We start from the raw sequence: 15,906 nt of genomic DNA on the forward strand, positions 1-15,906 counted from the left end.
CTCACAGGCTCTAGAGTGCAGGCTCAGTAGTTGTGGCGCACGGGCTTAGTTGCTCCGCGGCATGTGGGATCTTCCTAGACCAGGGCTGGAACCCGTGTCCCCTGCACTGGCAGGCGGATTCTTAACCACTGCACCACCAGGGAAGCCCGGAAACTTGTATCTCTTAATGTTCCTTACCTATTTCACTCATTTCCCTACCCCTCTTCTCTGGCAACCACCTATTTGCTCTCTGTATCTATGACTCTGTTTATGTTATGTTTGTTCATTTGTTTTGTTTTTTAGATCCCATATATAAGTGAAATTATATGGTATTTGTCTTTCTCTGACTTATTTCACTTAGCATAATACCCTGTAGGTCCGTCCATGTTGTCGCAAATGGCAAGACTTCATTCTTTTTTTTATGGCTAATATTCCACTGTATATTATACCACATCATCTTGATCCATTCATCTGTCAATGGACACTTAGGTTGCTCTCGTATCTTGGCTATTGTAAATAATGCTGCAACGAACACAGGGGTGTATACATCTTTTCAAATTAATGTTTTTGTTTTCTTTGGAAAAATATCCAGAAGTGAAATTGCTGGATTGTATGGTAGTCCTATTTTTAATATTTTGAGGAATCTCCGTATTATTTTCAATAGTGGCTGCACCAATTTACATTCCCACCAAAAGTGCATGAGTGTTCCCTTTTCTCCACATCCTCACCAACACTTGTTAATTGTTATGTTTTTGATAATAGCCATTCTAACAGGTGTGAGGTGATATTTCATTGCAGTTTTGATTACATTTCCCTGATGAGCGTGATGTTGAGCATCTTTTCATGTGCCTGTTAGCCATCTGTGTGTCTTCTCTGAAAAATTTCTATTCAGGTCCTCTGCCCATTTTTTAAATTGGGTTGTTTGTTTTTTGGTTGTTGAGTTGTATGAGTTCTTGGTATATTTTGGATATTAACCCCTTATCAGACATATTGTTTGCAAATATCTTCTCCCATTCAGTAGGTGACCTTTTTTGTTTTGTTGATGGTTTCCTTCACTGTGCAAAAGCTTTTAGTTTGATATAGTCCCATTTGTTTATTTTTGCTTTTTTTGCCCTTGCTGGAGGAGACATAGCCAAAAAATATTGCTAAGACCAATGTCAAATGCCTATGTTTTCTTTTAGAAGTTTTATGGTTTCAGGTCTTACATTTAAATTTTTAATGTACTTTGAGTTTGTTTTTGTATGTAGTATGAGAAATTAGTCAAGTTATTCCAACACTATTTACTGAAGAGGCTAGCTTTTTCCCACTGTATATTTTTGTCTCCTTTGTCATAGATTAATTGACCGTATAAGTGTGGGTTCACTTCTGGGCTCTCTATTCTGTTTCATTGATCTATGTGTCTGTTTTTGTGCCAGTACTATACTGTTTTGATTACTATAGCTTTGTAGTATAGTTTGAAATCGGGAGGCATGATACCTCCAGCTTTGCTCTTCTCTCTCAAGATTGTTTTGGCTATTTGGGGTCTTTTGTTTCTACATAAATTTTAGAATTGTTACATTATTCGTGAAAAATGTCATTGGTATTTTGATAGGAATTGCACTGAATCTGCAGATTGCCTTGGGTAGTATAGTCATTTTAACAAGAGTAATTCTTTCAACCCATATCTTTCCATCGGTTTGTGTCATCTTCAATTTCTTTCATCAGTGTCTTACAGTTTTCTGCATACAGGTCTTTCACCTCCTTAGTTTGTTTTATTCCTAGGTATTTTATTCTTTTTGATGGGATTATTTTTTTAATTTCTCTTTCTGACAGTCTGTTTTTAGTGTATAGAAATGCAACAGATTTCTGTATATTAATTTTGTATCCTACAATTTTACTGAATTCATTGATAAATTCTAATATTTTTTGGTGGCATGTTTAGGATTTCTTACATACAGTACCATGTCATCTGCAAACAATGACAGTTTTACACCTTCCTTTCTAATTTGGATTCCTTTTATTTCTTTTTCTTGTGTGACAATATTCTTTCACTATTTATGATATTTGCACATCAGAATTTACTTGATATGGTTAATAAGTGGACAAACAGTGAAAGCAAGTGAGTACACAAAGGTGTTTGAAAGGAAAAGAATAACATGTAGAAATGAAAAAATGCATTGATTTCATCATTCTAATTAGTATTTAGGAAATCTGAAAACAAAAATGTTTTGCAATTGTGGAGCAAAAAAATGGCCATCCCCTCTTCGACAAAATTAAGAGCTGTCAAAGTTCTTTTTGATAATGTAACTGCCAAGAACCAGAAGTAATAATAAGCTAAAGCCTATTAAAGATGTATTTGAAATTTGAATCTGTATTTAAAGTATAGACATATTCCAGGCTCATGCATGGGAGTTGATAAACAGCTGGCTACATTCAAAGGGCTGCATCTATTTGGGGTACTTGCAAAACCCAGAAAAGTAAAAATAAAAATTTGGGTTTGCCACCATCATCAAGAAAATGAAAAAACACACAGAATGATAAAAAAGTATCTGTGAGTCATATATCTGATAAGGGACTTGTATCCAGAATATATAAAGAACTCTTATAACTAAATAATAAAAAGACAAATAACCCAACTAAAAACACGAACCAAGGAATTAAAGAGACATTTCTCCACAGAAGATATCTGAATGGCCAATAGGCACATGAAAAGATGCTCAACATTAGTCATTGGGGAAATGCAAATGAAAACCATAATGAGATGCCACTTCACACTCAGTAAAATGGCACAATAAAAAAGACATGTAAGTGTTAGCAAGGATGTGGAGAAATTGGAACCTTTATACACTGCTGGTGGGATTGCAAATTTCCTGCACCACTGTGGAAAACAGCCTAGCAGTTCTTCACACAGTTAAACTTACCATGTAACCCATCAATTCCACTCCTAACTACCTACCCAAGAGAAATGAAAACACGTTCACACAAATACTTGTTCTCAAACAGTCGTAGGAACATTACTCATAATAGCCAAAAAGTAAAAACAACCCAAATCTCCTTACCTGAATGGATAAACAAATGTGGTATACTCACATAGTGGACTGTTATTTGGCAATAAAAGGAATGAAATACTGACATATGCTACAACATTGACAGACATTGAAAATATTATGCAAAGTGAAATACACCATCCACAAAACGCTATATATTGTGTGATTCTCTTTATATGAAATATCCAGAATGGGAAAATCCACAGAGACATAAAGTAGACTGATCTGTAGTGCCTAGGGTGGGAGAGAGGATGTTCAGTGACTGCTAATGGGAAAAAGTTTCTTTTTGGGTGATAAAAATATTATTGAATTAGCTTATGGTGATGTTCGAAAAACTGAAAATATACTAAAATTTACTGAATGGTACACTTTAAATTGGTGAATTTTATGGTAAGTGAATTATCTCTCAATAATACAGTTCTTGGGTGTGTGTGTGTGATGAATTGGGAGATTGGAATTGACATATATACACCAATATGCATAAAATGGATAACTAATAAGAACCTGCTATATAAATAAATAAATAAAATTTAAAAAAAAATAATACAGTTCTTAAAAATTTGGGTTTGCTATATTTAAATACTTACTAAAATTCTAATAAAGTTGATTTTCATTATTCCTTTATTAATTAAAAAAATTTTAAATTAATTCTTATTGGAGTATAGTTGCTTTACAATGTTGTGTTAGTTTCTGCTGTCATTTTTCCTTTACTTTTACTTCTGCAAATTATTCATAAGATGGCTTAAAAATATTTACTAAAAATAAGGTCCATTACTTCCAGATGGTAAATGGTGATGAACATTTTCTTGGTATACTGACGGTTAATCAACCTTCCTAAATGTTTAGATTGTTAGTAGTTTTTCATTAGTATAGATGAAGTTGCTTTCAACGTTTTTTTTTAACACATCTTTATAGAGTTGTCAGATCATTTCCTTAAGAAAAATTCTGGGTGCAAAGCTATTTCTCTAGAGAGCCTGTACTAATTTATACTTCTAATAGCAATGTTCAAAAGGAAAGCATCAGTTTTATCCTGAAATATGCATGACTTCACAGCTTAGTAAAAACATTCATAAGAAGAAAAAGAAAAACCACCTGCAACAAAACATAAAAAGAAAAAAACAAAACCAACAAAGAAAGAAAAACTATAATAATCAAAAATTCTTCTAAATACATTAGACTGAGCCTTCCTCCAATTCTGGCTTTAACTGACAAAAAAATGGAAAATTTTATTACATGACATTTCTTAAGTGTAAGTTTTTCAATTTAGGACATGTCTAATTCTTTCAGAATGAACACCTAACTTACACCCCACTATTTATAGGCAGAATGTAATGAAAACACTTAGCTTTCTCTTATTTAAAAAACATATTTATAGTCCTATCTGATGAGAGGGCTTAGAAGCAATAATCTCCCAGTAGCAGCAAATACCCACTGATTAAGTCCTGGTTTCTAAATACCATTTTCCAATAAAAGGAACTAGGGCTCCTTGGAGAAATGGCTGATTCTAAGGCGAGGGTAAGGAAAACAAAAAATAAGCTTGGGATAACTGCCAAAACATGGAAGCAACCAAGATGTCCTTCCGTAGGTGAATAGATGAATAAACTAAGGTACTTCCAGATAATGAAATACTATTCAGCGCTAAAAAGACATGAGCTATCACAGTAATCAGGACAGTATGGTACTAGCACAAAAACAGAAATATAGATCAATGGAACAGGATAGGAAGTCCAGAGATAAACCCACACACATATGGTCACCTTATCTTTGATAAAGGAGGCAAGAGTATAAGACAGCCTCTTCAATAAGTGGTGCTGGGAAAACTGGACAGCTACATGTAAAAGAATGAAATTAGAACACTTCCTAACACCATACACAAAAATAAACTCAAAATGGATTAAAGACCTAAATGTAAGGCCAGACACTATCAAACTCTTAGAGGAAAACATAGGCAGAACACTATGACATAAATCACAGCAAGATCCTTTTGACCCACCTCCTAGAGAAATGGAAATAAAAACACAAATAAACAAATGGGACCTAATGAAACTGAAAAGCTTTTGCACAGCAAAGGAAACCATAAAAAAGATGAAAAGACAACCCTCAGAATGGAAGAAAATATTTGCAAATGAAACAACTGACAAAGGATTAATCTCCAAAATATACAAGCAGCTCATGCAGCTCAATATCAAAAAGCAAACAACCCAATCCAAAAATGATCAGAAGACCTAAATAGACATTTCTCCAAAGAAGATATACGGATTGCCAACAAACACATGAAAAGATGTTCAACATCACTAATCATTAGAGAAATGCAAATCAAAACTACAATGAGGTATCACCTCACACCAGTCAGAATGGCCACCATCAAAAAATGTACAAACAATAAATGCTGGAGAGGGTGTGGAAAAAGGGGACCCTCTTGCACTGTTGGTAGGAAAGTAATTTGATACAGCCACTATGGAGAACAGTATGGAGGTTCCTTAAAAAACTAAAAATAGAACTACCATATGACCCAGCAATCCCACTACTGGGCATATACCCTGAGAAAACCATAATTCAAAGAGTCATGTACCACAATGTTCACTGCAGCACTATTTACAATAGCCAGGACATGGAAGCAACCTAAGTGTCCATCGACAGATGAATGGATAAAGAAGATGTGGCATATATATACAATGGATTATTACTCTGCCATAAGAAGAAATGAAATTGAGTTATTTGTAGTGAGGTGGATGGACCTAGAGTGTGTCATACAGAGTGAAGTCAGAAAGAGAAAAACAAATACAGTATGCTAACACATATATATGGAATCTAAAAAAAACAAAAAGGTTCTCATGAACCTAGGGGCAGGACAGGAATAAAGACACAGACGTAGAGAATGGACTTGAGGACACGGGGAGGGGGAAGAGTAAGCTGGGACGAAGTGAGAGAATGGCATGGACATATATACACTACCAAATGTAAAACAGATGGCTAGTGGGAAGCTGCTGCACAGCACAAGGAGATCAGCTCGGTGCTCTGTGACCACCTAGAGAGGTGGGACAGGGAGGGTGGGAAGGAGACGCAAGAGGGAGGGGCTATGGGGATATATGTATACATATAGCTGATTCACTTTATTATACAGCAGAAACTAACACAACACTGTAAAGCAATTATACTCCAACAAAGATGTTAAAAAAAAAAAAAAAGACAAGCTATCAAGCCATGAAAAGATATGAAGGAACCTTAAATGCATATTACTAAGTGAAAGAAGCCACTCAGAAAAGGCTACATACTGTATGATTCCAACTATATGACATTCTGGAAAAGGCAAATCTTTGGAGACAGTAAAAAGATTGCCAGGGGTTAGGAGGGAGGGAGGGATGCACAGGAGGAACACAGAGGATTTTTAGAGCAGTGAAACTATTCTGTATGACATCATCTGACCAAACCTATTGAACATACACTACCAAGAGTGAACCCTAAGTAAACGATGGACTTTGAGTGATAGTACTGCGTCAGTGTAGGTTCATCAATCACAAAAAAATAAAACAAACTAACAAACAAATCTGGGGTATCTTACAGTGCCAGAAAATAAGGAAGTACTCAAAAGACAAAAGGATAGGGGCATGTGAAAGGGATACAAGAATTAATCTGAAAGAATTCCCGACAACTAAAACAATTTGAGTAACAAAGTAAATAGCACAGCATTGAAATATAACCCAAACCATAAAATATACATCAGTCCATCCTGATATAAATGATGACATAAATAAACAAGTAAGAGCGAAGAGACAACAAATCATCCATACAGAAGAATTCCGAATACTCCCCCCTTCAGGAGATGAAGCATAATTCCATCTCCCACTTCCCAACCCTTCACTCGTACCTCCAGTGAGGGTGGGTGTACTTAGTAACTCACTTCCAAAGAATAAATTGGAGAAAGGGAAAAACAGTACATTTTCAGTGGAGAAACTTGGCAAAGACTACTTCACCCAAGTAATGAAGGTTAATAGCACCGTATGGATATCAAGTCCCCCCAACATGATATGACAAGAAGACCACTTCACCTCTTTGGTATTCTTTCTAACTCCCCTAAAACTTCAGAAAAACATCAGAAAAATACAGATTGGCATACTTTCTGCAAGTCATAAAAAACAAGGAAAGACTGAGAAACTTGTTACAGACTACATGAGACTAGGGAAACATGACAACTAAATGTAATGTGGTACCCTGCAGTGGATCCTGGAAAAAGGAAGAAGGCATTGATGGAACACCAGTGAAATCCAAATAAAGTCTGGAATTTAATTAATTGTAATGTACTAACATTTGGTTCTTAGTTTTGACAAATGTACCACGGTAACGTAAGATGTTAACAACAGGGGAAACTGGGTGAGAGGTATATAAGAAGTCTGCACGATTTTTCCAACTTTTCTACATTTAAAAATTATTCAAAAATAGAAAGTTTATTTTAAAAACAATAAAATTAAACTTTAAAATGGAGCCATAGGGCTTCCCTGGTGGCGCAGTGGTTAAGAATCCGCCTGCCAATGTAGGGGACACGGGTTCGAGCCCTGGTCCGGGAAGATCCCACATGCTGTGGAGCAACTAAACCCGTGCGCCACAGCTACTGAGCCTAGAGCCCGCGAGCCACAACGAGCCCTAGTGCTCTAGAGCCCGCGAGCCACAACGACTGAGCCCACGTGCCACAACTACTGAAGCCTGTGCGCCTAGAGACCGTGCTCCTCAACAAAAGAAGCCACCACAATGAGAAGCCCGTGCACCGCAACGACGAGTAGCCCCCGCTCGCCGCAACTAGAGAAAGCCCGTGCACAGCAACGAAGACTCAACGCAGCCAAAAGTAATAAACAAATAAAATAAATAAAATGGAGCCATAAACCCACTAAACCAACATAGACATCCTTTTGGAAAATGTTAACCTTCTAAATTTAACTACCATTTACTCCATTTTAAAAGTCTGTTAAATAAAATTTAGAAAAACTAACTTTAGACAAATTTAGTCTTCTTTAGAAAGAAGACTAACAATTTCTTACTGGAGATTAAATCATGTATTAATCTGAAACATGATGTACTATATATTAATAGTACTAGAACTATGCATATTAAACTAGGAACATTTGATTGACACAGAAATACTTCATAACACATTAAAAAATATAAAACCTCATATTCTGCCAATATAATCTTCTGTCAAGTTTCACTGCACATTGTGTTCTTTGGTTCACTGCACTTTACTGGTAAAGAGGGAACATATTTAATCCACTAGTGATATTATAACCAAGAAACCTGGTAAATTTATACCTTTCCCATATTATGACACTTCTGAGGGGAATACATGTTGTCTCTAACTTTACAGATAAAAGAAATGAATAATGAAAGGCTGTTAACAAAGGTTATCCAAAACTTGGATTAAGCTAAAAGGTAGACAGAACATCCTTCCAATGTAATGTGGGGACACAGACCCACTCAAAGGTTATTTAACTACCTAGCGGAATGAACTTTGCTCCATTATTCTATTTACTATCAAACTAAATATCCTAGATTAAGTAAAGTTACATGTTAACTTATAGATTTTTGTCCAGTAGAGTTGCAAATCATTTCTGTCAGGTAGAAGAGAAAATTCCAAAGGTTAGGGTTTATTGGTCTGTGGGACATTAACCAGTTCACAACTAACCTAGCAATCTTATTCTAAAATTCTTTTATTAAACTGCCTATGAACCCACAGCTCTCCAAATGGTCTTTGAACTAGCCTTATTATTTTACTTATTTCTCAGTAATTAATGAATTGAATAAAATATTTTATATTTCTATGAATCATGTTTTTAATTTTTTTAAATTATACTTTGACAGGCATAAGGAACTTTCCATGACATGCTTGACATGGCCTTTCCCACATACAGCTCTGCAAATCCTACAATCTCACAGGGCTATTATGATTATAGTTTTTCTGCACCGTATTCTGATAATGTTGTCAATTATTTGGTTATTGGAATTATCAAACAATTTCTTTCTCAAAGGTAAATCTAAGTAAAGTATATATTATTTTCAAGACCCTCTTTATTCCACCATTGACACTCTCCATCTTGCCAGTAAAGTCTGTAAAAAAATAAACATGAACACTATTCTATTTCCCCTCAGTTTTTCCACCCCGTGCATTTTAAAAACAATGGGAAATACAAGATTCCCTGTTTTTACTGGAGCCATTTCCTGAAGAGATTTTTAAGTCTCAAGCTCTGTATGAGAAAACAAAGATATTTACATCTTCGTAGGAGACTCAGTACTTGCTGAGTCGGCATTAAGAATCAGAGAATATAAGATTTAGACAGGACTTTAAAGATTTTCCTGTCCAATCTCCAAAAAGAAAGAAAATAGGGCAAAAAGGATTATAGTGACTTTCCAGAGGTCTGAGAGTGGCTAAAGTTAATGTGATCTGACTTCTAATACTTTCTAAATGGGCACACATCTCCCATGATGACTTTGTGGGTTAATTTTCTTTATTTAAACCAATTATTAAAAAAATATTTTTTCTTCCATTTGTTCCAGGTACCTCTCTTATAATTTTTAGGTGTAAATTATAACTGCCTTTACTTTCATAAACATGATTAATGATACTTATATTTTGATTATGTGTTTTGAGATTTAAGCAAAAAAAGATTAGTAAAAAGAAAAAAAAAAATCACAACTTCATATTTCCAGTGTTACATTCTTCACAAAAACCAAAGTCCAGACTAATGTGACTTTTTTAGAAAGAAATTTGGATATTGTCAAATTTGTCAATCTAAATGTACTTTTAGTGAATTGAAGTGGACTAATCACAAACATGAATTACAATTTTTAGGTTTGAGCATCAGGAAAGAAAACATTATTACACTCTCACCCAACCAATATCAGTAGTCCATTAAAGCAAAAGAGAAAACTCCGTACCCTGACATCACTTCTAGATGAAGTTGTCCTGAGACAGTTAAGAAAACAGGAACATTGAAGAAATTCTCCTCAGGTACCTTTATTTTGCTTGAAGGCTGCAAAAGAAAACACAAGCCATAAAAAGCTATTACATGTTTTGCTCTGCTTTTCACATTCACATTTGTGCCACAACTAAAAAATCATATGCTATTAAACATATATGAGGACAGGTCATTCTTATGAAAAAAAAAAAGGCAGCTTTCAGTATACACTTAAAAGAGAAAATTCCTGCTTGGAAAGTGCTAAGTTCAAGGAAGTTTGCTCCATATTTTTCAAAACATATAACAACCAAAGGACAAAGTACTTTTGTCACAAAATATACTCCTTCCTAAAAACTGATTCTGATTGAGGGGCAAGCTGAAGCAAGAAATTATGAATTAGAAGTTTTAAATGTGAGGCATTACATAGTCTTTTAAAATTCTGACCCATGATTGAGATTTAATTTTAAGGGAATAGCCTCTAAAACATGTCTTGTCATATTATTATTAAATTATTAATAATAACGCTTTTAATACAGATTTTTATAAACACATTATAAACTTTTAAACATGTTAATTTCACTTACTCTTCCCGACAACTAGGAGATAAAGCAGGACCATATCTTTAAAAGATATGATGAACATTTAGATTTAAAGATTTTTATGAACTTACAGTATAGATAGAGTGATTATTCCATTTGAAGCTGATAGGAAATACGTCAGCCAACACTTACTAACAGTTAAAATAAAAAATTATTTGGAGATCAAACATAATTTAAATAGTATAATTAAGAAAGCTTCTGGATCAAGTTATGACCATTATATCCATTTGGGGAAAGGAAGCTAATTTACCTACTCTTGTATTTCAAATTGTGATCTGAAAATGTCTTCGTGTAATGGTGCACTAAAACAAGTGCTGTAAAAGCAACAAAGCCAATATAAAATTTTCAATACAGGATGTAAGACTCCTTTTAAGAGACTTAGTACCAACTACTGAATTATAGAAACACATGAAATGAAGATATCTTATTTAATTCCATTGGTTGTTCTAAAAATATTGCATATCATGTATGGTTATGTGTGTGTATGAATGTGAAATCTAGTGTAAAATTACCAACTGAAATCATTCATTTATTTTGTAATTGCCTATTATTTTTAAAACTTACTTTTACCTGGTCCTAAATGTCCTATTATTGCTTTTTAAAAATCATCTTTGAAACCCATTATCACTTAAAGGATATTGTTTCCAAGGACTTAAATACTCAATACTAAAATATTCGACTTATGTTAGGATTTCAAAATAAAAGACATGTTCTCTGATATTTCTTCACTATTTACTAAATAATTACATTTCAAATCAGGCCCAGCACATTTATAAGAATATTATACTTTCTCCATTCCCTCACCTCTTTAGTCTATAATTTGTATTGGTGTTTTATCCTGACTTCTCTAAAAGTGATTTCTCTCATCTCCTGCACATATAAAAAAGTCTAATATTTAGGACTTGATTTTAGTCTCTCATTTATTAGCATTTGTACAAAATGATGTCTGAGCTTCTTATATCTCTTAAATCCAACTTATTTAAAGTTAAAAACATATCACTACTTCATTATGCCTTCCAATGTCATATGTAAGTATTTAAATACTGAAATTCATACTACTTTTTAATAAATTACTTCCTTTCAGTTCTCCTTTATATTACAGTGAATGCATTACAGTGACTTTAAAAACTTCTGTATGCATTAAGTTATATTACCTATATATTTTATTTCAGGATATTAAAGGGACATTATAAAATATTTTTTTAAAAAGTAATTGCTGGGGACTTCCCTAGTGGTCCAGTGGTTAAGACTTCACCTCCCAAGGCAGGAGGTGCGCGTTCGATCCCTGGTCAGGGAGCTAAGATACCTGGCGGCAAAGAAACCAAAACATAAAAACAGAAGCAATATTGTAACAAATTCAATGAAGACTTTAAACATGGACCACATCAAAAAAAAAAAATCTTAAAATGGTGGGATAGGTAGCTCCAAAGGCGTATCCCTCGATAGAAAACCTGAAAATAATGAGTAAAAACTATAAGCATCAACTGTGGGAACTCTGGAAATTAGTCAAAGCTTTAAAGTCACCAAACAAATGCTGAATCAAGAAAGAGGAAACTTAAAAATGGTAGACTCCACCTAACAATAGCAGACTGCACACTCTTTTCAAGTGCACGTGGACACTGTCCAAGATCTATATGCTAGAACATAACAAGTCTCAACAAATCAGATAAATTATCTTCTTTGAACATAATGGAATGAAACTAGAAATGCAAACTGGTGCAGTTACTTGGGAAAAGAGTTTGGTGGTCCTTTAAAAAGATTAACAAGAATTATTATATATACAACATACAAATTCTACCTCTAGGTATATGTCTAAAAGAATTACAACCAAGTATTCAAGCAACAATGCATTAAAAGGATTGTACACCATCCTTCATCCCAGGGATTCATCCCAGGGATGCAAGGATTTTTCAATATCGCAAATCAATCAATGTGATACATCACATTAACAAATTGAAGAATAAAAACTATACAATCATCTCAATAAATACAGAAAAAGCTTTTGATAAAATTCAATATCCATTTCTGATAAAAACTCTTCAGAAAGTGAGCTCAGAGGGAACATACCTACCTCAACATAATAAAGGCCATATACAACAAATCCACAGCTAACATCATACTCAACGGCGAAAAGCTGAAAGAACTTGCTCTAAGATCAGGAACAAGGCAAGGATGCCAACTCTCGCCACTTTTATTCAACATAGTTTTGGAAGTCCTAGCCACAGCAACCAGAGAAGAAAAAGAAACAAAAGGAATCCAAATTGGAAAAGAAGTAAAACTGTCACTGTTTGCAATGACACAATGCTATACATAGAAAATCCTAAGACGCTACCAGAAAACTACTAGGGCTCATCAATGAATTTGGTAAAGTTGTTGAATAAAAATTAATATACAGAAATCTGTTACATTTCTATACACTAACAAAGAAAGATCGGAAAGAGAAATTAAGGAAAAATCCCATTTACCATCATATCAAAAAGAACAAAATACCTAGGAATAAACCTGTCTAAGGAGACAAAAGACCTTTACTCTGAAAACTATAAGACACTGATGAAAGAATTCAAAGATGACATAAACAGATGGAGACATATACCATGTTCTTGGATTGCAAGAATCAATATTGTGAAAATGACTATACTACCCAAAGCAATCTACAGATTCAATGCAATCCCTGTCAAACTACCAATGGCATTCTTCACAGAATTAGAACAAAAAATCTTACAACTTGTATGGAAACACCAAAGACCCCAAATAGTCAAAGCAATCTTGAGAAAGAAAAATGGAGTTGGAGGAATCAGGCTCCCTGACTTCAAACTATACCACAAAGCTACAGTAATCAAGACAATATGGTACTGGCACAAAAACAGAAATATAGATCAATGGTACAGGACAGAATGCCCAGAGATAAACCCATGCACATATGGGCACCTAATTTATGACAAAGGAGGCAAGAACATACAATGGAGAAAAGACAGCCTCTTCAATAAGTGGTGCTGGGAAAACTGGACAGCCAAATGTAAAAGAATGAAATTAGAACACTCCCTAACACCATACACAAAAATAAACTCAAAATGGATTAAAGACCTAAATGTAAGGCCAGACACTATAAAACTCTTAGAGGAAAACATAGGAAAAACACTCTTTGACATAAACCACAGCAAGATCTTTCTTGACCCCCCCTCCTAGAGAAATGGAAATAAAAACAAAAATAAACAAATGGGACTTAATGAAACTTAAAAGCTTTTACACAGCAAAGGAAGCCATAAATGAGAAAAAGACAACCCTCAGAATGGGAGAAAATATTTGCAAATGGAACAACGGAGGATTAATCTCCGAAATATACAAGCAGCTTATGCAGCTCAATATCAAAAAAACAAACAATCCAGTTAAAAATGGGCAGAAGACCTAAATAGACATTTCACCAAGGAAGACATACAGATGGCCAAGAGGCACATGAAAAGATGTTTAACATCACTAATTATTAGAGAAATGCAAATCAAAACTACGAGGTATCACCTCACACCGGTCAGGATGGCCATTATCAAAAAATCTAGAATCAATAAAAGCTGGAAAGGGTGTGGTGAAAAGGGAACCCGCCTGCACTGTTGGTGGGAATGTAAATTGATACAACCACTATGGAAAACAGTATGGAGGTTCCTTAAAAAACTAAAAATATGGGCTTCCTTGGTGGCGCAGTGGTTGGGAGTCTGCCTGCCAATGCAGGGGACACGGGTTCGAGCCCTGGTCTGGGAAGATCCCACATGCCGCGGAGCAGCTGGGTCCGTGAGCCACAGTTACTGAGCCTGCGCGTCTGGGGCCTGTGCTCCGCAACAAGAGAGGCCACGATGGTGAGAGGCCCGCGCACTGCGATGAAGAGTGGCCCCCGCTTGCCGCAACTGGAGAAAGCACTTGCACAGAAACAAAGACCCAACACAGCCAAAAAAATAATAATAATAATAATAATAAATTAAAAAAAAAAAACAAAAAACCCCTAAAAATACAACTATCATATGACCCAGTAATCCCACTACTGGGCATATACCCTGAGAAAACCATAATTCAAAAAGAGACATGTACCACATGCAGCACTATTTACAATAGCCAGGACATGGAAGCAACCTAAATGTCCATCAACTGATGAATGGATACAGAAGATGTGGTATATACATACACAATGGAATTTTACTCAGCCACAGAAAAAGAATGAAATAATGCCACTGGCAGCAACATGGATGGACCTAGAGATTATCATATTAAGTGAAGTAAGTCAGAAAGAGAAAGACCAATATCATATGACATCACTTACATGTGGAATCTAAAAAAGTGATATGAATGAAGTTACCTACAAAACAGAAATAGACTCAGACATAGAAAACAAACTTATGGTTACCAAAGGGGAAAGGGCAAGGAGGGATAAATTAGAAGTGTGGGATTAACATATACACACTACTATGTATAAAACAGATAAACAACAAGGACCTACTGTTTAGCATGGGGAACTATATTCAATGTCTTGTAAGAACTTATAATGGGAAAGAATTTGGAAAATAATATACATAAATATAAAATGAATCACTGTTCTGTACATCTGAAGCTAACACAAGATTGTAAATTAACTATACTTCAATTTAAAAAATGGTTATAAAAATTTTAAAAATCTAAGTATTCAAATAGATACTTGTACATTAATGTTCATAACAGCACTATTCACAATAGACAAAGATGGAAACATGGATAAGTGGATAAGCAAAATGTAGTATATATAAACAATGAAATACTATTTAGCCATAAGATGGAATGAAGTACTTACATATGCTAAAACACGGATAAACCTTGAAAACACTATGCTAAGTAAAAGAAAGACATAAAAGGCTACATATTGTATGATCCCATTTATATGAAATATCTAGAGTAGGTAAATCCAGAGACTAATCAATGAGAGCCATGGTCTGGGGAGAAGGGTAAATGGGAAATGACTACTTAATGGGCATGGGGTTTTCTTTGGGATAATGAAAATGTTTTGGAACTTAATAGGGGTGGTAGTTGTATAACACTGTAAATGTAGTAAATGCCACTGAAATATACCCTTTAAAATGGTTAATTTTATGTTGCATGAACTTCATCTCAATTTTTTAAAAAGCATACATAAACAAGTAATTATTAGACATGACAGGGTCAAAAATTACGAACATGGGATTGCAAATTTAAGATTCACAATCTTAAATACTTCCATTAGTAATGAAGAAAGAATAAAAATATATGAATTAAGTATCCAACTTTGTGACTTTGCCAGCGGGAATGGACTTCTTTAAAAAAGATCCTAGAATTGCAACATTAAAGTTAAGAATTTCTATTTAA

The 15,906-nt window shown here is 34.5% G+C and overlaps 1 protein-coding gene across 9 annotated transcripts in view; it reads right to left on the reverse strand.

The window, feature by feature from the left end:
* The window catches only part of NARS2 (asparaginyl-tRNA synthetase 2, mitochondrial), a 144,405-nt gene that overhangs the window by 70,031 nt on the left and 58,468 nt on the right, over positions 1 to 15,906 (reverse strand). For all 9 annotated transcript variants that reach the window (XR_014231775.1, XR_014231776.1, XM_082343369.1 and 6 more), the window contains one exon: positions 9,930 to 10,024. Coding sequence is in view for 7 of the 9 variants with exons in the window: in XM_082343369.1 (XP_082199495.1) it covers positions 9,930 to 10,024 (95 nt within the window). In the remaining 2 variants the exon portion in view is untranslated. The remainder of the gene's footprint in view (positions 1 to 9,929; positions 10,025 to 15,906) is intronic.

This window comes from Balaenoptera borealis, assembly GCF_965194805.1.
Source record: "Balaenoptera borealis genome assembly, chromosome: 11".
NCBI lineage: Eukaryota > Metazoa > Chordata > Mammalia > Artiodactyla > Balaenopteridae > Balaenoptera > Balaenoptera borealis.